At 45.2% G+C, this 26,210-nt stretch overlaps 1 protein-coding gene across 3 annotated transcripts in view; it reads left to right on the plus strand.

Annotated features, from left to right (window-relative positions):
• PALLD (palladin, cytoskeletal associated protein) overlaps nucleotides 1-26,210 on the plus strand; it is a 386,129-nt gene that overhangs the window by 192,956 nt on the left and 166,963 nt on the right. For all 3 annotated transcript variants that reach the window (XM_036854853.1, XM_036854851.1, XM_036854852.1), the window contains exons 9-10: nucleotides 6,979-7,098; nucleotides 8,880-9,219. In XM_036854853.1, the coding sequence (XP_036710748.1) occupies nucleotides 6,979-7,098; nucleotides 8,880-9,219 (460 nt within the window). The remainder of the gene's footprint in view (nucleotides 1-6,978; nucleotides 7,099-8,879; nucleotides 9,220-26,210) is intronic.

Below are 26,210 nucleotides of genomic sequence, written 5' to 3' on the forward strand. Positions count from 1 at the left end.
AACATTGGAGTGCATGTGTCTTTTAGAATTATGATTTTCTCATGATATATGCCCAGTAGTGGGATTGCTGGGTTGTATGGTATTTCTATTTTTAGTTTTTTAAGGAACCTCCATACTGTTCTTCATAATGGCTGTATCAATTTACATTCCCACCAACAGTGCAAGAGAGTTCGCTTTTCTCCACACCCTCTCCAGCATTTATTGCTTGTAGATTTTTTGATGATGGCCATTCTGACTGGTGTGAGGTGATACCTCATTGTAGTTTTGATTTGCATTTCTGTAATGATTGGTGATGTTGAGCATCCTTTCATGTGTTTGTTGACAATCTGTATATCATCTTTGGAGAAATGTCTATTTAGGTCTTCTGCCCATTTTTGGATTGGGTTGTTTGTTTATTTGATATTGAGCTACATGAGCTGATTGTAAATTTTGGAGATTAATCCTTTGTCAGTTGCTTCATTCGCAAATATTTTCTCCCATTCTGAGGGTTGTCTTTTCGTCTTGTTTATGTTTTCTTTTGCTGTGCAAAAGCTTTTAAGTATCATTAGGTCCCATTTGTTCATTTTTGTTTTTATTTCCATTTCTCTAGGAGGTGGGTCACAAAGGATCTTGCTGTGATATATGTCATAGAGTGTTCTGCCTATGTTTTCCTCTAAGAGTTTTATAGTGTCTGGCCTTACATTTAGGTCTCTAATCCATTTTGAGTTTATTTTTGTGTATGGTGTTAGGGAGTTTTCTAATTTCATTCTTTTACATGTAGCTGTCCAGTTTACCCAGCACCACTTATTGAAGAGGCTGTAGGTGGCCTTTTCTTTACACAACAAGATAAATGCTTGTTAGTCAGCATTTAAAAACTAAGTGAAGTAAGTCAGACAGAAAAAGACAAATATCATAGGATATCACTTATACGTGGAATCTAAAGAAATGGTACAAATGAACCTATTTACAAAACAGAAATAGAGTCACAGATGTAGAAAACTTACGGTTACCAGGGGGTAAGAGGGTCACAGATGTTGAAAACTTACAGTTACCAGGGGGTAAGAGGGTCACAGATGTAGAAAACTTATGGTTACCAGGGGGTAAGAGGGGAAGGGATAAAATGGGAGATTGGGATTGACATATACACACTACTATGTATAAAATAGATGACTGTAGGACCTACTGTATAGCACAGGGAACTCTACTCAATACTCTGTAATGGCCTATGTGGGAAAAGAATCTAAACAAGAGTGGATATATGTATATGTATAACTGATTCACTTGCTGTACAGCAGAAACTAATACAACATTGTAAATCAACTATACTCTAATAAAAATTAAAATAAAACAAAAACTAAAGAACACATTTTTGAAGGATACATACATATGTGGTAAACATATAAGGAAAATCAAAGGAGTGATTATCTCTAAAGGGGAAGGAAGATTCAGCTGGGGAGGACGTATGGGGCATTCTACAGTATTGGTCATCTTTTATTGCTTAGACTTATTGATAGGTATGCAGGGGTTCATTTCATTGTTACTCCTTAAACTGTGCATTTTTATTAAAAAAATTTTTTGTTGAAGCATGGTTGGTTTACAATGTTGTGTTAATGCTGCTGTACAGCAAAGTGAATCAGTTATACATATATATAGTCTTTTTCATATCCTTTTCCATTATGGTTTATCTCAGCATATTGAATATCGTTCCCTGTGCTGTACAGTAGGGCCTTGTTGTTTATCCATCCTGTATGTACTAGTTTGCATCTGCTAACCCCGAACTCCCACTCCATCCCTTCCCCAGCCCCCTCCTCTTTGGCAACCACAGGTGTGTTCTGTATGTCCATGAGTCTTAAACTGTGCATTTTAAATATCTTTCTCTATATATGATACAGTTTGAAGTTTTTAAAAATCCTTCATAAAAATTTATACAAGCCTTACAGTTACCCACACTGAATCTCGTCTTGCTGATTTTAGCCCAGAGTCCTTTTTTATTAGTTGTGTTAGCCAAACCATGTGGTTTGGAGGGTAAAAGCTGGATTTTTTTTTTTTTTTAAGTTAGGCTGGACCCCAAAAGGGGGAAAAAAAAACCTGTGAAGGAAGACAGTTATGAAAGTGTTCCCTCATTACCCAGAGGACTTAGTAATATTATCCTTGCTGCTTCATTATTTTATGTTTCTGCAAACAAAATGGTTTTGTTTGTATTTAACCAAGAGTTCAGCATGTCCAAGAACTTGAATGAAATTTGGGGTTAACCTCTGAGAAATATTTATGTGATTAAGTAATTTTTAGGTAACTTTAAAAGCAGAATTTACCATCAGCAAAAATGGTTTCCAATATACTAAGTTATTATATGCCCTCAATCAGAAGTCTCCAGTTAGGAAAATTGGATTAAAAAGGACTGCACTTAGAGTTATTAATAACTTTAAATTTTTGCATTTTTTAAAGGACAGTTTTTTAATAAAAATAAGTGAGCCTCTAACTCCCTTTATTTGAGACAAGTAGTCACTTCCTGATTCCCATCCCTCACCAAAATGTACTTCACAGATATCTTAAGGTCTTTGTTCGAGTAAGATGTTACTAGATGAAAATTCAGTGCTGCAGCTGGGCTCATCTCCTATCCTGCTGGCTTTCTTCATCCCCGTGATGTCAGAGCCATCCAAGCTGAGACACTCCTTTCTCTCAGCAAAATGTGAGCCTGTTGTCACTTCTGGATGAAATTTTCCCAGAGAAGCAAAGCTGAACAACTTTTAGGGCATAGGACTAATGTTTTATCTAGTAGAAGTCCCTGAGACATAGCAATGTCCGAAGATCACCGAAAGAACTTGCCAGTGCTTTTTTATTCTTATTTTTTTCCTCCGTATGTAGACTGTCCAGTCGGTCATCAGCTGTATGCATGAATCTACCTCATTTTATGCAATAGAAGTGTTCCTGAAAATTCATAGGAAATGAAGTTAGTTCAGTCAGATTTGAAACATGCAATCTTTTCATTCTCAAAAGGGCCCTCTGGAGGAGAAGGGGCAACTGTATAAACAAACTCAGGTTTTCTTAAAATGGCATAACTTAAAAAAAAAAAAATCAAAATTGTAGATAGCATAAGAAGACACTCTAAGAGTTGGCCAGATCATCACTCCAAAGCCACCTTCTATTATCCCTGCTGGATAAGATTTTATCCTGATTTAAAATGTAGGTTCAGGGCACAGAATTGCATTAACTGTAAACACAGTGTTTACGGGGAAAGTGTTCTCAGGCGTTGAGAACAATGGCATTTCTCTGTGTCTCCAGAAAGTCCATCTTTCCAGGCTGGGAGAGGACCGTTCAAGGGCATCAGCCCTGGGAGGGCAGTGCAGGGAGTGGGGGTCAGCCACGGAAGCTGACGGCCCCAGGCTCCCAGCAGCATCCTCTAAGACGGAGCCCACCTCCCAGAGGACAGCCAGGATGGGGGGATTCTTCCCCAAATCTCGACACACTGGGCTGTTCATTTCTTTTCCCACTGTCACGGCCACGTGACAGTGTCCTTTGGACTGGGCTTGTATCCTTCCAGTGTATCTCATATATTGGAGGACACACAGCCCACCTACTTGGGCAGATGGGTTTCTAGTGAGTTACTTGGATAATGAGAGCAATTCAAGTGTTCAGATCCAGGAAACTCCTTGTTTCCCATCTTAAATCTTTTATTACTTCATTTCACATTGGGTTCCTCATGTCCTGGACCAGGAAAAAATGCAGAACAGCTAAGAGGCCTTGTGCTCTAGGAAGAAGGAGCTTGTGGGGGACGGGGTGTGACCGTCAGCATTTTGGCCTCAACATTGATTAACCATGACCTTGAGAGGATCCCTCTGGACCTTGGACCTCACTTGAAGAAATGAGCAACTTGGGCTAGTCCACATACAGTCCCTTAGAGCTGTAATATCCTGCGCTTTATTGACCCTCCTTTGGTTAAGGACACTTCTAACTCATCTCGTAACCATATGTATTCAATTTAAAATTCCCAGTCCCCGTAGCCTTTCCAGATACATCTCACTTTCCCGGTGATTCATCTTATGTGAAGCTCTGACTTGAATTATTTCCACACTTTCTTCCTCTTCGATTGAGAAGCCTTGAACTGTGTGCAGTACACTCAGAAACACACAGGGTACCTTAGGGTACCTTCCTTCACGCTCTCTGTTATCCTGTCGTTTTCCTTCTGTTCAGTGAGCCTTTTTATCAATAATAATTGTGTGCTTTAAATGTATTCAAGCCTTGGGACTTCCCTGGTGGTGCAGTGGTTAAAAATCCACTTGCCAATGCATGGGACACGCGTTCGAGCGCTGGTCCGGGAAGATCCCACATGCCATGGAGCAACCAAGCCCGTGCGCCACAACTACTGAGCCTGCGCTCTAGAGCCCGCGAGCCACAACTTCTGAGCCTGTGTGCCTCAACTACCGAAGCCTGTGCGCCTAGAGCCCGTGCTCCGCAGCAAGAGAAGCCACCGCAATGAGAAGCCCGGTGCACTGCAACGAAGAGTAGCCCCCGCTCGCCGCGACTAGAGAAAGTCCGTGCGCTGCAACGAAGACCCAACACAGCCAAAAATTTTTTTTTAATTAAAAATTAAAAAAAAAATGTATCTCATGCCTTTACCTGAAAACTCTTTTCTTAATATGCCAAACACCTCAGCAGGATTCCTTGATGTTCTTTGAGCCAGGAACTCTGGTGGGTCCCACAGCGCAGTGTTTTTAAACTGTGGATCATGACCCATGAAAGTGGGTGGCAACCACCACTAGTTTAAAATAAAATAGAAGAGAAAATGCGTAGTAACCAGAATTTCCCACTATTTCTAGCACAGGAAGTCTTCAAGGATACCATTCTTTCAAAAAGAGAAAATGATTTTGTTTGTTTGAAACAAGGCAGCGCATTATTAAGAACTCAGCCTATCTTGTAATTGAAATCAATGCCCACGAGCTCTCTTGGGCATAAAGGAAGACTCTCTTTCATTTTATTTATCGTTTAATTGGTTTACCTTTGCGTTTATTACTTTTATTGGTATTTAAAAATTGACATGTAATTTTAATAGATAAAAATGTTTGTGTTAGAAGGTAGGACTTTTACCCACAGTGAGCACTTTGCCCTCCCAGTGTTTAAAACATAAAATACGTTTGAGGGCAAGTTTGCTAATTTTCATTACTGATGTTTGACTCCAGGGGAGACGCATTCCTCTAAATTCTGAAAAGCTTGCCCTCAGGGCTGTTGGAGAAGGAGCTTGGAAGAGAAGCGTTGTCCTCATCCTGGTCTGTCGGCTCTTGAAAGCATGGCGGCCCAAACATCGGTGGCTCCAGGTGGCGACCACCGTGTCCCTAATCCTGAGGGTCAGCCACTCAGCTTAGCCCCAGTGGGGCACCAGACTTGGCCCGCCCAGGTGGGCTCACTCCACGGGCTGTGGCTGGCCTCCAGGTTGGCAGGGATGAGCCGGGTGGTCTCAGGTGTGGTGGCCCGTCTCTGCTCAGGGACCCCTTTGTCCAGCCCCACGGCCTGCATCCCTGAGGCGTTCAGCCGGGCTCCCAGAGATGGAGCAGAGCGAGAGGGGACCTGGGGCTTTGGGTCAGAACAGCCATCACTCCCACCGCTTCCCTGGTTGAAGCAGCAATCAGGCCAGCCGGAACCCCAGGGCTAGGGAGGGGGTGGGGCTGCAGGGGGGGTAACTGCAGCCATGCCTGCAAAAAACCTATGGTACAGGGTCTCACGTGGCCCACATAACGTGCGAATCATCGACCGGCTCTGTGGGAAGCAGAAGTATACGACTTTTCTTAACATTTACCAACACAATCATCTGATGTTACTCGTACAATATGGACAATCACTGAATTTAAAAATAGTTAATGCACTCCCATAATAATACATACGTACATACGTTAATTAATTAATTAGAAATAGCTAATACATTCTAGATCGAGCTTCTCCTTAATGGAACAGCTAACAGTTCCTGACGACAAAGCATTTACCACGCGCCAGGCAGCACCCTAAGAACAGTGTGTATCGTGTCACAAGAATAGATGGTCGTGCAGAGCGTGGAGTCTGGAGCCCAACTTGGTTCAAGTTGCCGCTCGTGAGCTGCGTGACTTTGGGTAAATCAACTAGCCTTACTGTGCTTCAGCTTTCCTATCTATAAGACAGGCTAAGCGTAGTAAATGTAACTCATAAGGTTGACATGAGGGTTAAATCTAAATTCATCTATATTCAGTGCTGGTAGTGTTACCTAGTGCCTGAGCCGTTGTCATGGTTACCATCATCACCCCTCACAGTAACCCTGTGATGGTTGATTTATGAGTCATGATTCATACAAACCCTATAAGGTAGGTTCTATTATTATCTCCATATTCTAGGTAAGGGCACTGAAGTTCTGGGAGGTGGACCAAAGTCACAAAGGCCCCATGGGGCAGCGCCCTCATTCAAGCCCCAGCAGCTGGTCCCAGAGTCCGGGCTTTGCATGCTACAGAACATGGCTGCACTGTGTAACAGTAGTTTCCAGAATAACTGTCTGCAGTCAAACATTTCCATGTTATGTTCTTTTTTTCCCATTGTCGGCTTTTCAGAGAAGCTTGATTTTCCCCACCAGTGGCTTTTCAGTTGAGCAGCGACATTGTAGTTGAAAGGCCTTCCATGACCATCAACCAAACTAGGCAGGAGCTGGCGTCTTCCACGTGCCTAGCACAGAGGCACACACTTTGCAAACCTCTTGTGTCCTCTACACAGATACACTCATGAGGTACACGTTATCCCTACTTTATAGGTGAGGAAACCAAGGCTGATGAAAAAATCAAAAAGAATGAGTCCTACTCCAAAGCTTTTGCCACTAGGTTGAACGGCTAAATTAAATGTCAAGAGATTCTCTTGTGACTACTTTGTAAAGTGACCCTATAATAATTGTTACTGAATTTGCTTGTTTTAGAAAGGCAGAGGGTCGGGCTTCTTCGGAGCAACTTTGTGGTTGCCCTCTGATGAGTTACTCTGTTCTCTTCCTTCCAGAGGAGATCTGCACCCTCGTTATAGCAGAGACGTTCCCCGAGGATGCCGGGATCTTCACGTGCTCGGCGAGCAATGATTACGGATCAGCGACCAGCACTGCCCAGCTGGTGGTCACCTCAGGTATGCGAGGAGCGAAGGGTTGACGGGTTCCCACAGCAGAAGGGACCCACCCGGAGGACTGCTCAGCCTCCAGAAATGCTTTGCCCCGGGGGTCATCCTCACAACCAGGGTTTCATCACGAAACAAAAGGCTGGGGTGGGAGGGGGGAGGGGAAGCGGAGATGAAAACACAAAGGTGATGATAATGTAGCAACGGAACACATGTGGGGCTCTTCCTTCAGTCTTGGGATCTTGGTCTTGGAAACATTGCGATGGCTGCCCAAGGGCCTCCTGCTTGCCCAGAACTATGCTCACACCAGTGTCGACGGGGTCTGCAGATACTGGCGCAAATCAGTCACTGTTTAACCCACTAGATAAACCTAGAGAAGCTGTCAAGATCTTAGAAACTAGATTTCATTGAGACTGGACGCCTATGAAAAACTAAAGGAATGTATTTTATTATTAAAACCAACATTCAGAAATATCTGGGCAGTTTTTTAAACTCAGAAACTTACCGCTAGGGAAAGCAACATGAAACAGTTCTTTTCCTTTATTTCTTTGACCTTTAGTTAACTGTTTTCTACTATTATTAATTAGCTTTACCTGGTCTTTACAGCCTTATTTCTGTTGTTTATTTTACAGTGGTTTTTAAAATACCTCTTTGGCCAAGCCCGGTACGGGGCACCATGGTTAGGAGTCAGTGAAGACGCAGCCGAATTGCACCTGGATTTCTCTAGAACAGGGAGAACTCATGCTAGGGGGCGGCAGAGACACAGACAAAACCAGTTTAGGGCTGTAGTGGGGAATTAGTGCTTTTTCATCTTCATTAAGAGAAGAAACGTAAAGTTCACCTTAATGGGACACCAGTTGATAGGAATGAGGGCTCTGAGTGTTAACAGGAAACTCCGGGGTCATGATCAGAGCTCCAGGGAGGATCCCAGTATTTTGACTTTGAGTTGAAGACGGTCCCAGCAAATGGCCACAGCAGGAGTGCAGTGCTCCAACCACGCGGCCAAAACTCCGGGCTCCACATCCACGTGGCAGAAATTAACATGCAGTACTTCCCATTTTCCTCGGGGATAAATCTGCTCTAGGCCAAACATAAGAGCTATTTTTGAGCTTTCTCTTCACCTCAGTAGACATTTTTTGGAGCTCTGCTGGACTCTGGGCAAGGCCAGGAATACAAAGATGCTCTTAAGATGCGTTCAGGCCATTGACAGTAACAAGCAAAACTTTCTTTTGTACCAAGTTACAGCTGGTGTCAGTCATGTGAACCGGAAAAAATTATCTGTGAGATTGTAAGACATTTCCCTTAGACTCAGAGCTTCACTTGGCTTTATGATGGATGAATGAATGAGTGAATGAGTGAACACCCATTGCCCAGCACAGAAAACCTTTGTAGCCTACACTAACGTCAGCAAAGCTCAGGTAAGATGTTCCGTCGGATCCATGGGCTGAAATGCAAGAAGACAAAGCATCATTAGTTGATACTGTTTGTGTTGTTATTTTTTTTTTTGATGCTGTTTGTGTGTGTGTGTGTGTGTATGTGTGTGTTTTAACCAAGTTCTATCTTTAGCTCTTGTTTGAAATGTGTTAATGAATTGGTAGCTGGTCTCCCAGCTGGTGGGCCATTCAGGAAATGAGACAGGTGCAGTGAAATCAAGCCTGGGGGAACCAGGCCCCCCTCGGCGTTGCCCCTTCAACAGCTAACAGGGCCCTGGGCTCCCAGGCTGTCTGTGACGGTGGGAGGGGGCTGTGGACCATGAGCGTATCACGGTGTCTTCCTTCTGTCCCCTCCCTCAGCCAACATGGACACCTGCGGCTCTGACGCAGCCGGAGAGGCCAGCAGTGGCCGCTTTCAGCCCTCCCCGCTGCCCCCTCCAATCTGGGAGACCGGCTCCTTCGAGTTGGCTTCGCAGAAACCGGCTGAGATCCAGCACGTGACCAGCCCCGTGTTCGGGCTGAGCCCGGCGGCCCTTCAGTTCAATTCCACTGCGGAGAGGGAAACCAACGGCGTCCACCCGGGCCACGGAGTGAATGGACTGATGAACGGCAGAGCTGATGGCAGCAAAGCTCTTCCCAGCGCAGCCGTCCTGCTGTCACCCACAAAGGAACCCCCGCCTCTGCTTGCCAAACCGAAACTGTGAGTACTCCCGTACGGCTTGATCACACTGTGGTCCTTGTGCTGAATTGCCTCTGTTGCCAGGGAAGCCGTTTTGCCTGGGCTCCGCCACGGGGCAAGCGGCCCCTCCTGCAGGCGAGTTGTCGCGGGCTGGTGTGACCTTGCTACCAAGTGGGGTCCTTCAAAAATATAAACGATACCCCAAAGTAAAGAAGGTAGATGAGAAGCTTGGTCAAATCTGCCTTTTGCGAAAAACCGTAACTGGTTTCAGCTGTGAAAGTATCCGTGCCTGGCGCAGCCTTCGGGCGTATGCAAGGGTGTAGCCCTCCCCAGAGGAGGTGGGAAGGGACTGCGCCGAGCTGTCTGCTAAAAGCATTTCCAGGTGTTTCGCGTTTAAGGATCGGTGAGGAAATCCGATACAGATGAGCACGGGAAGCCTGAAAGCTGAGGATGGAGATTGCGGGTGCGGACCCTGGGGAAGGAATGAGCGCAGAGCGCCCTTCCCAGCCCGACCCGCTGGGCTTGGGGATCCGTGGAAGGCATGTTTCCGCGGATACCACCTTCGCATTTGGTTTCCATTATTTTGTTAGGATGATAAACCTTGCGTGCGCTGTTTCCATGGGCGCCACACCGGGGAGGGCGGTGATGGTCGGAGCTGTCACGGTGTCAGAGAGGAGGAATCAGTTAACAGAACAGACCTCGAGTCACTGCCCTGATGGAGGTCGGTGGAGACGTCAGTCACATCAAATGTGTACATAGTCTACGCGGCCACATTTCCTTGAGAATGAATTCTCCAGGATCTGGGAAAGCGCCCTGCGTTTCCCCGTGATGTCTGAGCTTTGTGATTTGGGGCAGGAAGGATGGCTTCAGGATAGGAGTTACTCTTTGCTTCTCTGGTACTGAACAGCCTGCTTTATTCTCCCTTCCATCAGCTCATTGGTGAGAATAGGTAAGGTATTCAAGTTAGAATAATATCTTATATCCGTACATCACTTTATTGTTAGGCGATTTTATGAGCATTATTCGACTAATCAAGTAACAAATCATCCAGACAGAGGCCTTAAGTTAACAAATGGGCGGGCAATTTTATAAAAGTAAACTCCTTGACAATCTCGTGTTGCAGTTTCAGAAATCTCTCTTTTACTACCCCGCATTTTGCAGGCAGCAGGGCTGCTAGGTTTGTGTACGGTAGCGAACGTTCTATACCTAGACTCCAGGCGGGCTGAGATGCTGGGCAGGTCGCAGGAGCTCAGAAGTGGCAGCCTTAAAAGAGATTTATACTCCTGTAGCTCCAACCAACTGAATGAATTGCCTCTGCTGACTACTTTTATCTTTGCGTCTTGAATATGTATGTATTTGCAGTGCTTTTAATGAAACAAGGGACCTGCCCTCCTGAAGGAGAAAGGGCGGGGTGTCCACTGCCTGGGCCCGGGAGGGGCTCTCAGTGAAGTGTGTCTGCCCTAATGGCTCATGAGGCGAGTATAAATCAAAGGAGAGCAAACAGGAGGGCTGTTAACATGCCTTTACAGCCCTCCTTATCTCAGGAGTTTGAACAACTCTTCAGCTTTGAGCTGGACTTTAGGTGAGCTTAGTGTCTCTGGGAGGGTGGGGCGTTGTCTGTAAAAGGCAGACAGGACGCTTGGGTGGTTATTAAGAGGCTGCGGAGCTTACGCACAGGTTTGAAGAGTGACATCGTGATCTGCTTCTTAGTCAGGTTTTCAGTATAAAGTAAAATACAGGGAACATGGATTTCAGTGTTTAAATTCCCTTCATGTGGAAATTTAGGGAAACCTGGTTTTCCTACTGCTTTCTTTTTTTCAAATCTTTATGTGTTTAAATATACCCTTAGAGCATCACTTCATGATTTTCATATTGTATAATTACCTGCCAGTTACTAGGTAGGAAACAATATGTGATTGACACTTTCAAAATATATATCCATTTAAAAATTTTCTTATGAATTGCAGTCCGTTTTTGGATTTTGTTTTAATTACAAAGTAAGTGCGTGCTGGAGGTGACAATTCAAACAGTACAGGAGTGCTTGAGGTAACCAGCGTCATGGTTTGGTACGAGGTCTTCCACCCTTTCTCTGTTATCATGGTCTTTTCCGAAAGAGTTTGCTCATTGTTTTGGGAGTTGTATCCATTGGTAGGGATGCCATCGAATGACATCTGCAAATCATGTAGAATGACATCCAAGGAACTGGTGATTAATGTCACTGCCAAGTAAAATTCCTATACATGTCTACTTCCCTTCATACATTGGGAAAAAATGAAATTTTGAGTCTTATGGTTGGCAGTGGGAAAACTGATGCACTTGAATCTTTTTTCATCGGCCCATGATTTTACTACTTTTCATAAAAAAGGAGAGGCTTGTATTTGGGGGAGTTTTATGGCATTTCATTCATCTGCATCATTTGTAAGCAAATAGGAAACAATTAGGAGGGGACAAATAATAGGAATTTAAATATTTCCTCTTAATAAATGAACCTGAAAAGGGTGTTTGATTTGTCAGATTCCTGAAAAATTATCATTGTCAAAAGGAAAATCTCTCTGCATTTTTTTCTCTCAAATAGCTCACTATTTATTATGGAAAGGGAAAAAAATCAGACTGAAACAAAACGGTAGAAAGGTCCTGAATTCCCTTCTGCAGCAAGGTCCTCCAACAGAAATCCTCACCAGGGGTCTTGCTGCCCTCCCAGCCGCCAGCCGCATCTGTGCTCCTGGCCCGTGGTCGTGGGATCCACGTCCACTCCCATTTCTGCATCTCTCAGTGTCTTTGGCTCAGACACCACCCCTCAGGTGTGAGTTAAACATGATTGCATGTGGGCCATTCAGTGAGTTCCAGGTGCCACTCACAACGCACTGTGGACCACAGGAGCACTTAGACTCCACTCAGGAAGGAATTCACCTGTGAGAGTTGTTTGTGTGACTCGGTGTCTGACACTCAGCACCGTCCATCGCAGTGCAAAGAAAAGAAGCCACGTGCTGCTGAAATCATAGTTCTTATCAGAGAGAAAGAGGAAGGAAGGAACATACGCCTAGCTTTTGTGAACTATTTTTTTATATTGTTGTCCTTGTTCAGGGCACACCAAGTAAGTCTGTTGCTGCCCACTCTCTACAAATGATGCCCGAAGATTCAAAATAAATACACGACTCTGTTTGTTAGTAGGAAATAAAGTCCCAAGAATCTTTTTTTCTTGCCAAAACACAGTCCCTGGAGGACATGGGTATGCAGGGTCTCCAGGATTAAACGCTGGCGGGAGAGAAACTCTGGAGCCAGATTGAGCAGGTGCTTTACGGGTCCTGTTCTCCCACTGAGCTCATCTCTTCAGTTAGGCCAAGCGCTATAGAAAGACCCATATGCTGTTTTCAAGCCCCATTTCTTTCTCCTTTGATATTCGTCCTCTGTCTTGTGGAAGAAGCAAGATGAGGCATCCAAGAGGGGCTGGCTAGAGGGGAGACCGTGGGTACATCCCTGCACTGGACACAGGACAGCTCAGGGGCTGAAACGGTGCCAGGCACGTGCCCCGGCCCTCAAGGCCCAGGCCCTCGGATGGGAGCACGATCCTGAAGTGCTCCCAGCATGGTCACCTGCGCCATCAACGGCCGAACGAGGTGTGGGTGCAGCTCCCTTTCCTCCTGTTCTCTCTGCTCTCTCCTCCCTCGGCCGCTGAAGAAAGCATGGTGTCAGGGGTTCCCACCTGAAAATGGTGAAATGACCTCAGGTTGAATCAGCCTTCTCACAGCGGCCACATCTCAGACCTTTGCGTCTCTCTTCCTGCTTTCTCTTGCTCCCACCCTGGGAGAGCTGGTTATTCCAGCAATGCTTGTCTCAAGGACAGGGGCAGATCCTATAGGCTCACTGCTACTTAGGTATCGGGTTTTACGTGTCACCTCGTGCAGTTGTGCCCTGACATCTGCATGATGATGAGCGGTCATGAGCCCTGTGAGGGACCAGAGGAGGAGGAGAAGGAGGGGGGGGATGCTGGAGAGAGGCAGGAGAGGAGGGGCAGCCTGGACCGCTCTCCCATCAGGGGCTCAGCTGAGCCAGGCTTGCTGTCTCTGGGGGCTCCCTGTGGTCCCCTCCGTGCTCCTAGACACTAAGAGGGGCATGGGGGTTCCCTTGCCTGTAATGTTCGCTCCCCGGCACATCCTGCCCGCTGCTGAGGGCGGCTCCTCCTGGTCTTTCCAGTGGCCACCTCCCCCGGGGCCCCCAGTCCAGAGCGGCCCCCAGCCGTGCCCAGTAAACCATGCCCTCTGCTGTCTGCACAGCACGGAATTATTGCTGATAGTTGCTTATTTACTTGCATGTTGCTTTGGGCGTTGCTTTCCCCCACTGTTACAGCGAAAGACCTTGACCGTCTCTTCACTGCTCTTTCGCCGGGTCCTGCGGCCTGACAAACAGGGAACGCCCAGAAAGCTTTGAATGAATGAAGCAAGAACAGACCCATAAAGAGGAAGAGAAAGGTCTCCCACGTTTAGAGCAACCCCATTCATTGTGCTTAACTTTGACCCACATATACTGTGGGATTTCTACTTTCCAACCCCACCAATCCCAGAGGTTTCCCACTTGACAGTACTTCCCAGCTGACACCCTTATCCTATAAGCTGAATGAGTATGAAGGATTAAATAAGAATCCCACTGGCTAGAATTACATTAGACAAGGACGTCCAGGGTACTTAATTTGGGATCCTTTTCAACTCCTTTCTCATTTCTTCCATGTTCTCCTTTTATGAAAGTCTTACTTTAAAACGTTGTAGAAAAAAATAAGACGTTTGGAAAAACGAGGGAGCCGTCACTCTCCTGCCCACTCCCCACTGGCGGGAGGACAAGCAAACCGCTGTTCAAGGCATGTGTACTTGACGTGTCAGCACCCCATGCGATGCAGACGCTGGACAACGGGCTGAGGGCTTCTGGGACGCTCCTCCCCGTCCTGTTTATGTTGGACGCGGCCCAGGCCCGGGTGCGGCTCGGTCAGTGTAACTGGGAAAGTTGGACGTTTTCCGTCTTTTAACCTCTGCTGGTTGGGGTTCAGGGTCTCACTCTGTGACTGTTTGACATTCGAATACCAATGGTCTCTTAGGTTCTGTCCTAGGTAAAGGCTTACCTGCTAGGTCTAAACACACACGCAAAACAAAGAGATGATAAGCAAAACAGTTGAGGTCAAAATAAGAACCAAAGGTCAAAGAGATGACCTCTCCCAGCAGTTGTGAAGAGGTCCTTCTTTTAAAAAAAAAAAAAAAAAAAAAAGAATTATTTATTCATTTGGCTGCGCCGGGTCTTAGTTGCAGCACGCGGGATCTTTAGTTGCAGCATGCGGGGGTCTTTTAGTTGTGGCATGCGGGATCTAGTCCCCGGACCAGGGATAGAACCCGGGCCCACTGCGTTGGGAGCATGGAGTCTTAGCCACTGGACCACCAGCGAAGTCCCAAGAGGTCCTAAAATGTACAGAAATGTCCTGAAAATCTAGCTCACGTGTCATTCCCTGACTCCTGATGAGCGTCTGCAGTGTTGGGTGATGCTGGCACCCAAGGCACAAAGAGGAAGAAGACAACGGTGTTACCTGTGAGTAATTTACGACCGAGTGCTGCTCAGATCACACTGGCAGGAACACACACAGTTCCACACGTCTGTCAGCGCCACGCAGACGTGTACAGTGACCAGTCCCCAGGTTAGGTTCCGTGCAATCCAAATGCCTTCTCTTCCCAGTTTGACGTTTGGAAGATTAGCCGCTCTGCTTCTGATTCTGAAAACCTAATAGGCACCAGCTTCCATTTCTGGTTGAATGATTTTCATTGTCTGCTGAGTCTAGTCAAATAACGAAGCAATTTAGTGACAGTGGAAGTGCAACGTATAGAACCAGAAGGGTTTTCAAAGTAATATTAGGACAAAAAAATAGGGCAGAAAGAAGTTTCTTCAATTTGTTATTATAAAATCACAGGCAAACACTCATCCATGTGTTTATGGGACCGTGGTTCTAATTCTGAAGCACCTGGCCATGCAGATGTGGACTCTTCGTGATATGATGATGGCTTTGCAGGAACAGTGTTGATGTTGAATCACTTTGAGGCAGCCCCTCCCAGGAATGCGAAGTCCAATCAAGGAACTTCCTGAAGCTTAAAGCTTTTCACGAAGGAATAACATCTCAATGTATCCTTCCTCATGGTTTTTTCACGTCAATATTGGCTCCGACACAGAGTCACGTTCTTGGATGTTAGGATATGAGTGCTCTGCTGTGCTAGTCTCTTGGTGAGTGTAAAGTTTTAATTACATTTCCTGAAGAGGCTTGAGCCCTTCTTTTTATGGCCGGTAGCCTTATTTGGTGTCTAAAATACAGTTGAAAATACTTACAGATACTCTACGTATTTTTGAAGTAGTTCTCAACCATCCAGAGGAAATGCCAGATATTCATCTCAAATATTGGGTGCTTTCCGTGAAAGAGTAAATGATGATGCAATCTCTCTTCAGTGTGTCCATCTCATCTGGCCTAAGCGCACATGAGGGCCCCTTTGGTGATTACAGAGTAAGCTGAAAAATGTAGTCCCTGCTGGGTAGAGACCTTTTATTTTTTAAAGGGGGAGCCACGTATGAACTACATGCCCAGAGATAATGCTATAAATCTGGTGTCCAAATATTAACAACAGAGTGTTAAGCAAAAAATACTAGAAGCAAAATGATATATGGAGCTGAAGACTAATTTTATGGAAAAAAATAAACTATTTCAACCAACTAAAATGTGTATTATGTGGGAATTCCCTGGTGGTCCAGTGGTTAGAACACTCGGTGCTTTCACTGCCGTTGGCTCGGGTTCAATCCCTGGTCGGGGCACTAAGATCCCACAAGCCGTGCGGCCAAAAAAAGTAAAATAAAATGTGTGTTATGTATTAGAAGGAAATACACCAAATGTTACAGCTCTCTGTGTGGTGCACTATTGAGCAGACTATGTTTTCTTGTTGACTTGATTTTCCAACTGAATTTTCAACAGTAAGCGTTCTTTGTGTTTTTTATTTTTATTTTTTTAATAGTAATCTTTTATTTATTTATTTATTTATTTTTATATTTATTTTTGGCTGTGTTGGGTCTTCGTTTCTGTGCGAGGGCTTTCTCTAGTTGCGGTGAGCGGGGGCCACTCTTCATCGCGGTGCGCGGGCCTCTCACTGTCGCAGCCTCTCTTGTTGCGGAGCACGGTCTCCAGACGCGCAGGCTCAGTAGTTGTGGCTCACGGGCCTAGTTGCTCCGCGGCATGTGGGATCTTCCCAGACCAGGGCTCGAACCCGTGTCCCCTGCATTAGCAGGCAGATTCTCAACCACTGCGCCACCAGGGAAGCCCAACAGTAAGCGTTCTAACTTTTATGGCTACAAAGTGTTATTTTAAAAGAAATAAGCCCTTGGCACCCTGTCTCTCCCATCCGTCCGTCTCCATTCAGCCTCAGTCCAGTGACCACCATACTGAGCACAGCTGGACGCAGAAGGTTCTGGCCCTGCGAGCTCTTGCCTCCTCACCCCCACCCGGAGCCCCCCTCTCCTCCTAGATGTCAGGGGCTTTGGGATTCCGTCTGGGCTTTGACAACCCATCCTAGAAGACCCTCCCCAGAAAACGCCCCGTATTCCAGAGCGATGCGGCTTCTCATACACCGTCTCTGCTCCCCCAAACCCAACCCCCTTCTCCAGCTGCACATCTCAGGTGTTGGGATAAACGTAGCAGGAGCAATAAAAATTAATTAAAAGAAGAAAGTAACAGGAGTAAGATAACTTTTCATTTTAAGGCCACAAATAAGCCACGTATTTTGAAGACCAACGTTTAGTGGATAATCCATACAAGGCCTTGCACAGAAAGTAGGGTGAGACTTTCCCCTCAGAAGCATCAGTGAGGGAGAAAAGATACGAGAAGGGAAATTGAGGTTCCATGTCAAATAAAAATATTATCAGTAAAATACCTGCCGAAAGCGGGAGCGGAGTTGTGGTTAGTGGGAGATGAAGAGAGAAAAAGGCTGAAGACAGCAATGAGAAAGGATAAGGAATTCCAGGACCGGTGCTGTGTAATTTTTGTAGAAATGGTGAGAACCCGTTTGAAGTTAGAGACTGATCCACGTTGGATTCAGTGACTGTGGTCTCAGGACTTGGTTTCAGCATCATCAGCCCTCTGAAGGTAGAAGCAACATCACAGTATCCCCACACGCCAGCACCACCAGCTGTGTCCTTGTGGGGTCAGAAAGGGAAGCAGATTAAGCCAGATCAGGGCTTAAGGGGAAAAGAGATCGAACTCAAGAAAATGGAAGTTACACGAAGAATGAAAACAACTCGGAGGGTGAGATGGGAAAACAGGAAAAGGGAACAGAAGTTGTGACCACAGAGAAGACTCTTGAACGTTCAAACCCTTAAGAAAGAAGGAACTTCCACGCGGTAGAGGAATTCCAGTGGTGTCTGTTTGAGTGGCCAGTGGTAGTGGAGGTCAAGGTCACAGGAGTGGAGGAGGCGGTCAGGGAGCCATGAAGTGGGGACTTTAGAAGGAGCATTTATGTGGACGATGGCCAAAGGGGGTGGCAGGAAACCACATGCTACGAAGTAGTGAAGCCATCAGCAAAGTGAGGACGTGGCCAAGGTCGTTGGTGACAAGCAGGGGAGAGGGAGTGCGACGCAGGAGCACGGAGACGGAAAGAGAGGCGGCTGCCCAGGGGTGATGGCGGAGCCGTGCTAAGAGCGCATCGGGGATCCAGGACCACGCAGGACTCTCCTCGCTCAGAGGAGATCACGATGAGGTTAGTAACGTCCTCGAGGAAATCCAGCTTCCAGTCAACACAGAAGCATTTCCGACGGCACTGAGCAGGTGGGATGTTGGGTAGAAACAAAGAATCCCACAGATAATCCCATAGAAGAGGGGTCTGGGGGCAGGAGGAGAAGGAAGACGGCGAGGAGAGTGGAGGGCCGGGTTTGCATCAGAGGAGGCAGCTGGGAGGGCAAGGATGTCACAGCGCCCTTGGGATCACCTGCTGGTGTTTCACAAAGAGCAACCCAGGGCCTGTGTAGTTAGAAGTGGAAGGAGCCATTTCTGGTATAGTTTGTACTGCTTTGTTCGTCCCTACTTACTTTGTTTCCACTGTAGCGCTGTGATCTGTTCTGTAGTTACTAACGTCTTCTATCCAAGGAGGACCTTGAGCTGGGTTTTTACTGAACAGCCTCTTTCCTAGATTTCGATATTTGAAAACAATCGTTTAAGAACAGTTGAGCTAAGGCTCATGAGTCTGTAATCCATATGTACTGGATTTTAGTTTGTGTCCACAACTTTTACTACGAGAGAATTTATTTCTGTCTGCTGCATGCTGAAATACATTAGCTTGCCCATTTTTTTTTTTTTTTTACCATTGATTTCTTTTTCTCTGTGAATGTGTAAGTCCTTCATTCAAATGAAGCCATCACCTAATGGTGAAGACATTAGTCACAGGGAGCTTTATCTGAGTTGGTTCCTCTTACATGTGTAAAAGCAGACTGCACATTTTCTCAACAAACCTAAGAATGACTGTTTCCTTACTTGACTAAAGTTATGATTACACAAACCTTGTGGATAGCACTGGAATCAATGTTGGTTTTTGAAAACCTTTTCCATATGTGGCAGGGAATTAGATATTCTTTCATTTGGTTTTAAGAATAAGGTACATATTAAACGAATTGGATAAAATAGATTTCCATGAAACATGTTGGCTGGATAATGACGCATAAATTGAGACACAGATTTGCTCCATTACTCGAAAGGAATTAGATGTTCTTTCATTTGGTTTTAAGAATAAGATACATATTAAACAAATTGGATAAAATATGTAGATTTTCATGAAAACACATTGGCTGGATAATCACGCATAAATTGACACACAAATTTGCTCCATCATTCAAAAGGAAACTATAAATTAATTGCAATCAGGACCTCCAACTTCGCTGTACGAAGTCCACGTCTTCTGACCCCTGGATGCAGAGGTTCCCACGAGGAAAGTACGGGCACCTCCTTCTGTCAAGGCTGTTAGGAGGATACACAGTGATTGTCAAGGTTTTTCCTGACGTTCCGGAGAACTGCCTTAGTAAATAAGAACCTTGCGTTAGTGTCGCTGTCTCCGTTCGCACCGTCTGCTAGAGCTCACTTCTCTGCCCCAGCTCAGCTCAGAAACCCTGCAGCATGCTTGCCCTGTGGCTGGCTCCGTTCCTCGGTGTCCTGCGGATCTGGTGTTTTATGTCCATGGAGTGGCGGCTGTATCCTCTGTAGGCGGCCTTTGAGGGACTCCAGCTGTGAGCCTCCTGATACAAAGCTAGTAAAACCGTGGAATCACTAACATACTATCCAAATATTTTTACTTCACTATGCATGTCAGGGACCACAAGGAGTAGGTCCAGCTCTCTGGTCGTCTTTTTTTTTCTCAGAGGAGTTTATAAATCGGTCAAATATGGGTAATTATATGGCTCGGCTATCATTTCAAACTTTCTGCTTTCCTAGTAATTGCCATTAAATGTGAAGGTTTTGAAAGATTTCTGGAAAGACCACAAATATTTTCTCGTCCTTGTTTCTTTCTTTGTTGGAAAATAGTTCCTGTGCCATCTGGTTTCAGGGATGTATCATTATGTGTAGTACTGTTTGTAGGGGAAAAAAAAGCTATGAAATATGGCCTGAGTACATTGCAGTGCAAAGTAAAAATGTCTTCTATAGTTTCTAAAATGGAGTTTGTAGCTTGGGCTTGCGAGTGGTTTTGGTCACGGGGGTGAAGTCTCACTCTGGGTGATCGTGTTTCCTGTCTGGTATCCTCCTCTCCTTCATAGCAGTTGTTTTCTTCAAAGGGCGTTCTCTAAATCAGATGTGAAATGTTCACATTTATTTTTATTCTGTCACAAAGCATTCTCACAGAGAAGAGGGTTTCACGATGGGACCTTCTAGAATAACAGCAGGAGTTTCACTTCATGTGTGTTCTAATTATTCTATCTTAAAATAGCAGAATCATGTTTGGTCTTGTCGTTACTCTAACAGTCTGATACTAAACAGCTGCCTTACTGGAGAGAAAGATAGTAAAGAATTTTTAATTTTCACCATAAAATGGCAGAGGGAGGTTTCTAAAAGCAGGTAGATGGCCCCTGAGCGTCCATCACTTGAGAAGTTGATTTCTGCTGAGGACCTCTGCTCCCGTGTTCACCGTGGTATCACCTACAGGGAAATGCGCATGTCGTTATTTTGCACATAACAAAGGGCCAAACGCTGCTTTTATACAGCAGAGTTCTGTTTTGCACTCTTGGTGCCAGTAGGAAGCAATCTCAGCAAACTGGAATTCCTACAACAATTGGGATGGAATGAGGAAGGTGCATCTCTTCAATGCTGTCTCTGTTCTGGGTCCTTTCAGTCAGGACAAGGGAAAGCACCATGGACACAGATTCTAGAGCCTGGGGCCCACCTGGCCGCTCCTACCTTTGCTCTGCGTCTCGGGCTGCACCTCCCTGCTGTCTTCTCCCGCCTGACCATCTTGCAGGGAAGGATGCAGGCAGGCGGGGACGCAGGCTTCCTCCTGGACCCAGCTCAGGCCCCAAACATACAGACCTGGACTGGAGTGGACTGAAGGGGCACACGGGGTCCAGGCAGACAGGAGGCATCAAAGACAGCTCCCAGTTGGGAGTGTTTGGGGAGGCGGTCCTGCAAGGCTGGGTCTGTGTCGGGGGTTTGGGTGGGGGGCTGGCCTGAGATGGATGGCTGATTTCTTAAGAGCTTGACCTCTGAAAAGTGACTAGAAGTTGCCCTGACACAGTGAGTATCTATAAACAGATAAATTAAAGTTTTGAATTCCTCTTTCTCCCAAGTAAGTCCTTATCAGTCTGCAGTGTACCCTCCAGGGAGTCTAGAACAAACTAATTTAGGGTGATATGAATAAATAACCAAGTCCCTCTAGCTGACTGCATCCCACTTGGTTATGAGCGATCTGTCGTTTATTCTGGATTTATTCCCAGATCAGTGAGTCATTTTCCCCCTGGTGTCAAATTTCCTCCACGATCTATTTTCACATGAAAGTTATAAACATCAACTTTTTGGGTCTTTTTTATTAAATTTTTCTCTTGAGCTATAATTGACATATAACACCATATTGATTTAAGGTGTGCAGCGTGTTTCCAATATATGTGTATATTGTGAAATGGTCACCACAGTATGTCCGTTTAATACCCATCACCTCACAGAGCTACAAGCTTTTTTCCTTGTGATGAGAACATGAAAAATCTACTCTCTTAGCAGCTTTGAAATATACAACACAGGGTTGCTATCTGTAGTCACCATGCAGTGCATTACACCCCAGGACTTAAGTCATCTTATAACTGGAAGTTTGTACCTTTTGAGCCTCTCCACCCATGTCACTTACCCCACCACCCCCAGATTCTGGCAAGCACCCATCTAGTCTCTGTGTATATGAGTTCAGTTTTTTGTTTTTGGGTTTTTCTTTTTTTCTTTTTTTTTTTTTTAAGACTGCACATAAAAATGAGATCATACAGTATTTGTCTTTCTCGGTCTGTCATGTAGCACAATGCCATCAAGGTCCATCCATGTTGTCGAAGATAGCAGGGTTGCCTTCTTTTTATGGCTGAATAGTATTCCTGTGTGTGTGTGGAAGGTGCGGGAGGAGGGAGAGAGAGAGAGAGAGGGAACATCTCTATTTCTGTATCCGTTCATCCATCAGTGGACACTTAGGTTGCATCCATGTCTTGGCTACTATAAATAATGCTGCAACAAACATGGGGGTGCAGATATCTCTTCAAAATAGTGATTTCATTTCCTGAAGATAAATACCCAGAAGTGTAATCACTGGACCATATGGCAGTTCTGTTTTTAAGTTTTGAGGACCCTCCATATTGTTTTCCATTGAGGCTGAACTGGTTTACATTCCCACCAGCAGTGCACCGAGGGTTCCCTTTTCTCCACATCCTCGCTGACGTTTGTTATTTGTTATCATTTTGATTATGGCCATTCTGACAGTTGTGAGGTGATACCTCATTGTGGTTTTGATTTGCATTTGTCTGATAATTAGCGACGTTGAGCATCTTTTCATGTGCCTGTCGTCCATCTGTATGTCGTCCTTGGAAAAATGTCTCTTCAGGTCTTCTGTGCCCATTTTTAATCGGGTTGTTTGCTTTTTCACTGTTGAGTCGTGTGAGCTGTTTGTATATTTCGGGTATTAACCCTTTATTGGTCATATCATCTGCAAACATTTTCTCCGATTTGGTGGGTTGCCTTTTCGTTTTGTTGATGGTTTCCTGTGGTGTGAGCATGTCTTGTGCTAGGAAGCAGTCTGCTCATTTATGGTTCATGTTGACATTAGCGTGAACTCAGAACACTGTCTGAGGGTGCAACAGGATTATCGAGGAATTTACAGGAATGAAAAACCACTCTACACAGTCATCCCCAAGAGTCTCCACCGTGCGTCGGGTGGTCCACCCCTGACAAAGGCAGGTGATGGGGTGGATATTTATTCCGATAAGAGCAGTTACTGTCATCCTGCATGTAGACTTAGTACACATGTTGGGCGTTTTTCCTCCAGAAAGTCTTAAAATTGCAGCTACTTATGTAACCTGGGCATGTTGCATTGATGGGACATTTCAAAATAAGGAATTGCTCAAGTCACAAAGAAACTATTTCAGAGATTTTGTGCAAGTATAAGTGACCCAGTATGAATTATTGATGCATTTGGAAGATAACGCTCTGGCTCCCTCACTCTGTTTTCCTGTCTCGGTCGTGGGTTTGTTTTTATGATGAACTGTCTGTATCCTTGTTGCGTCTCATTGGGACCATCAGGGCAGCTAGTCAGCATCTTCTTAAGCATTTCTTTTTTTTTAAGTCTAGTTGATTTACAATGTTGTGTTCCTTTCTGCTGTACAGCAAAATGATTCAGTTATACACATATATATTCTTTTTTCGTATTCTTTTCATTATGATTTATCACAGGATATTGAATATAGTTCCCTGTGCTCTACAGTAGGACCTTGTTGTTTATCCATCCTATATAATAGTTTGCATCTGCTAATCCCAAACTCCCAATCCTTCCCTCCCCCTCTCCTTGGCAACCACAAGTCTGATCTCTATGTCTGTGAGTCTGTTTCTGTTTTGTAAATAAGTTCATGTGTGTCCTATTTTAGATTCCACATGTAAGTGGTATCATATGGTATTTGTCTTTCTCTGTCTGACTTACTTCACTCAGTATGATACTCTCTAGGTCCATCCACGTAGCTGCAAATGGCATTATTTCATTCTTTTTTATGGCTAATATTCCATTGTATATATATATACCACATCTTCTTTATCCATTCCTCTGTCGATGGACACTTAGGTTGCTTCCATGTCCTGGCTATTGTGGATAGTGCTGCAGTGAACATAGGGGTGCATAAAACCTTGTGTTTCTCATGTCATTGTCCTGCCGTGAAAATGTCTGAAATGCAGGAGACTCCCCGCATCGTCTCCTCCGTTCTTGACCAGCTGCTCTGTCGCTCAGGACACAACTGTTCCCCTCAACCCCCCTTCACTGTCGTCATGGAAGTGTCTTCACCTCTTTCCTTTCCTGGTTCCCTGGCTCCTAAATGCCATGTGTCTCACTTTTTTGTTTTCCTCTCTCATTTGCCAGAAGCAGACCCTCCAGTAGCTTTCACAGAAAGTGTGAAGGACCAATGGTTTCTAAACCCTACTTGTCTGAAAAATGTTTTTATTTTATCCTCACTCTGAAATGACAGTTTGGCTTGGTTTCGAATGATAGAGTTTTCCTAAGAATTTTGAGGAAATTGCTTCAGCTTCTTCTAGTTTCTAGTGCTAACGTAGAGGAGTCCAATGCCAACCTACTTTCTGGCCCTTTGTGTGTGTGACCTATTATTTTTTTCATTCTAGAGGTATGTCAAATCTCCTCTTTATCCCCGGTTCTCTGAAATTTGCTTGGTGATATGCAGTATTTTTCAGACATTGTACAGGATATTTAGCTAGGATAGTTGCCCTTTCAATTTGAAAACTCATGAGTATACATTATGGAAATTTTCTCATTATTTTTTTATTTCCTTTCCACTCTCTCTGTCCTTTCTGAAACTTGTATTATCATGATATTTCCAACTCCTACATTAGAACTGAGGTTCTGATTTTCTTTTCTTGCCTGTTTTCATTGTACTTTCTCTAGATCTCTTCACCTTTGTCTTCCATGCTTCCTGCTGAATTTGTCATTTCTGCTGTCATACTTTGATTTCCCGAGGCTTCCTTCTCGTTCTCTAAATTTCCTGTGGCGTCCTGTCAGTTCACCCTGTCATGGGTGCTGTAATGACCTTTATCTCTTGGCAGCTGTTAATCACTGGAGGTTTTTGGGAGGTGACTATAGTTGTTGTTACTTAGTCCATTCTCCCCCCGCCCCATTTTCTGCATTTTCTCTATTCCCTCAAGTTCCTTTTTTTTTTTTAAATCTACTTGGGCTAAATTTCATGCCTGAGGTTTTCTTTAACGTCTCGTGCTGCTTGGCACCCACACGTTGACTGGGAACTCTTGTTGCTGGGGGTTTGCCAGCTGGTAGGCATCACCTAGGACTTGGCAAGGACCCCAAATGTCAGTATCTGCAGGTCTTTCCTCGTAGGTTGATGAGTTTCTCTGGAAAGAAAAGCATTCCGTTTCCTTCCCTGGCTGAGGGTGGACGGGGCCGGGACGTGCTTGGCAGACGGCATTTGGGAGCTGAACGGGGACAGGGCTGGCTTCCATCACTCGGAGGACGTGCCCATTTAATTCCCACGCCCGTCTTCAGCCTCTTCTCTCGCCCCTTCTCTCTGCTGGGCCAGGCGTCGCTGGGTCTGACTCTTCGCTGGTTCTCTGTCCCCACAGTAGAAGCCTCCTGACTCTTAAAGACGAGGAGGAGGAATGGCCAAGGGGCTCCAGGGGCAGGCGGAGCTGGCCTGTCCTCCTGTACTCAGAGCCATCCCTCCCCGCCTTCACAGCGGTCTAGTGGCCAGGCCTTCAGCTGCTCAAGTGAGCTTCCTTCTTGTTTGCTCCACCTCCTGTGGGCACCTCATGTAAGTCAGTGACAGCTGCCTGCACTTTCTCTTCCAGTGAAATCACAGTTGTTCTCTCTGTCTCTCAGCTCTAAGGAAGGAACAAAAATAAAATGCAGCCATTCAATCCACCACTTGTTAGTAAAAGACAGTTTACAACTTTGGACCTTGTTTTTAAAGGGAGATTCTTTCTAGCCTCAGAGAGCAGTGTAGACAGAGACAGAATCTCCACCTCCGCCCAACGAGGTGACCTTGAGCAAGCCTCTCACTAACCCAAGTCTCAGTTCGTCTTGAGTCAAGGGAGGGATGAGTGCCTACGTCACAGGACTGTGGTCACAGGCAATGATGTGCTGGCACAGAGCCGTGCCACAGGGCGGGTACCCAACTGATGTTACCTGTCATTGTTCTGATTATTATTATTAAGGGAATGTGTACAGTGACTCTTCTGTTCCTTGACTACACACATAGAAAGCTTCTGAAATAAGCAACTTTCAAAACTTGCAAAAAAAAAATATGGGACTTTTTCCTACGTTATGTTCCTTTTTTCTTCCCCCACCTTAAAAATGTAGTGAGAGAAAAAAATTGATGGAAAATCACTGACCGATTGGGAGCTTTTGTTTTCATTCAAGTCACCCTAGAGTTCCTGAAAATTACACGTATGAACTTTAGCACGCTGAGTATCAGAAATGGGGAAAGTGCTGATGGAAGGCTACAAAATGTTGGTAGACAGCTTCTTCTTTTGTGCAAGCTTAAGGTCTGTAGTTGTGCAGGAAACACTGCTCACAGACCAACAGAAGACGTGTCACACGCAACTGGCTAAGGGCTGAAATTTCATACTTGCTTGTCATGCTCTCATGAAATGCTGGAGCCCTCAAAGCGTTTTATTTTGCTAACCAACTGATACATCATTAGGGAGATGTTGCTAAATTCACCAAGGCCTGTCCACTTCTCCTCCTGTGACAAAGAACTCTGCAAAGTACAGTCAACCCAGAACT

Source organism: Balaenoptera musculus, chromosome 6 (assembly GCF_009873245.2).
Source record: "Balaenoptera musculus isolate JJ_BM4_2016_0621 chromosome 6, mBalMus1.pri.v3, whole genome shotgun sequence".
In the NCBI taxonomy this organism is placed as follows: domain Eukaryota; kingdom Metazoa; phylum Chordata; class Mammalia; order Artiodactyla; family Balaenopteridae; genus Balaenoptera; species Balaenoptera musculus.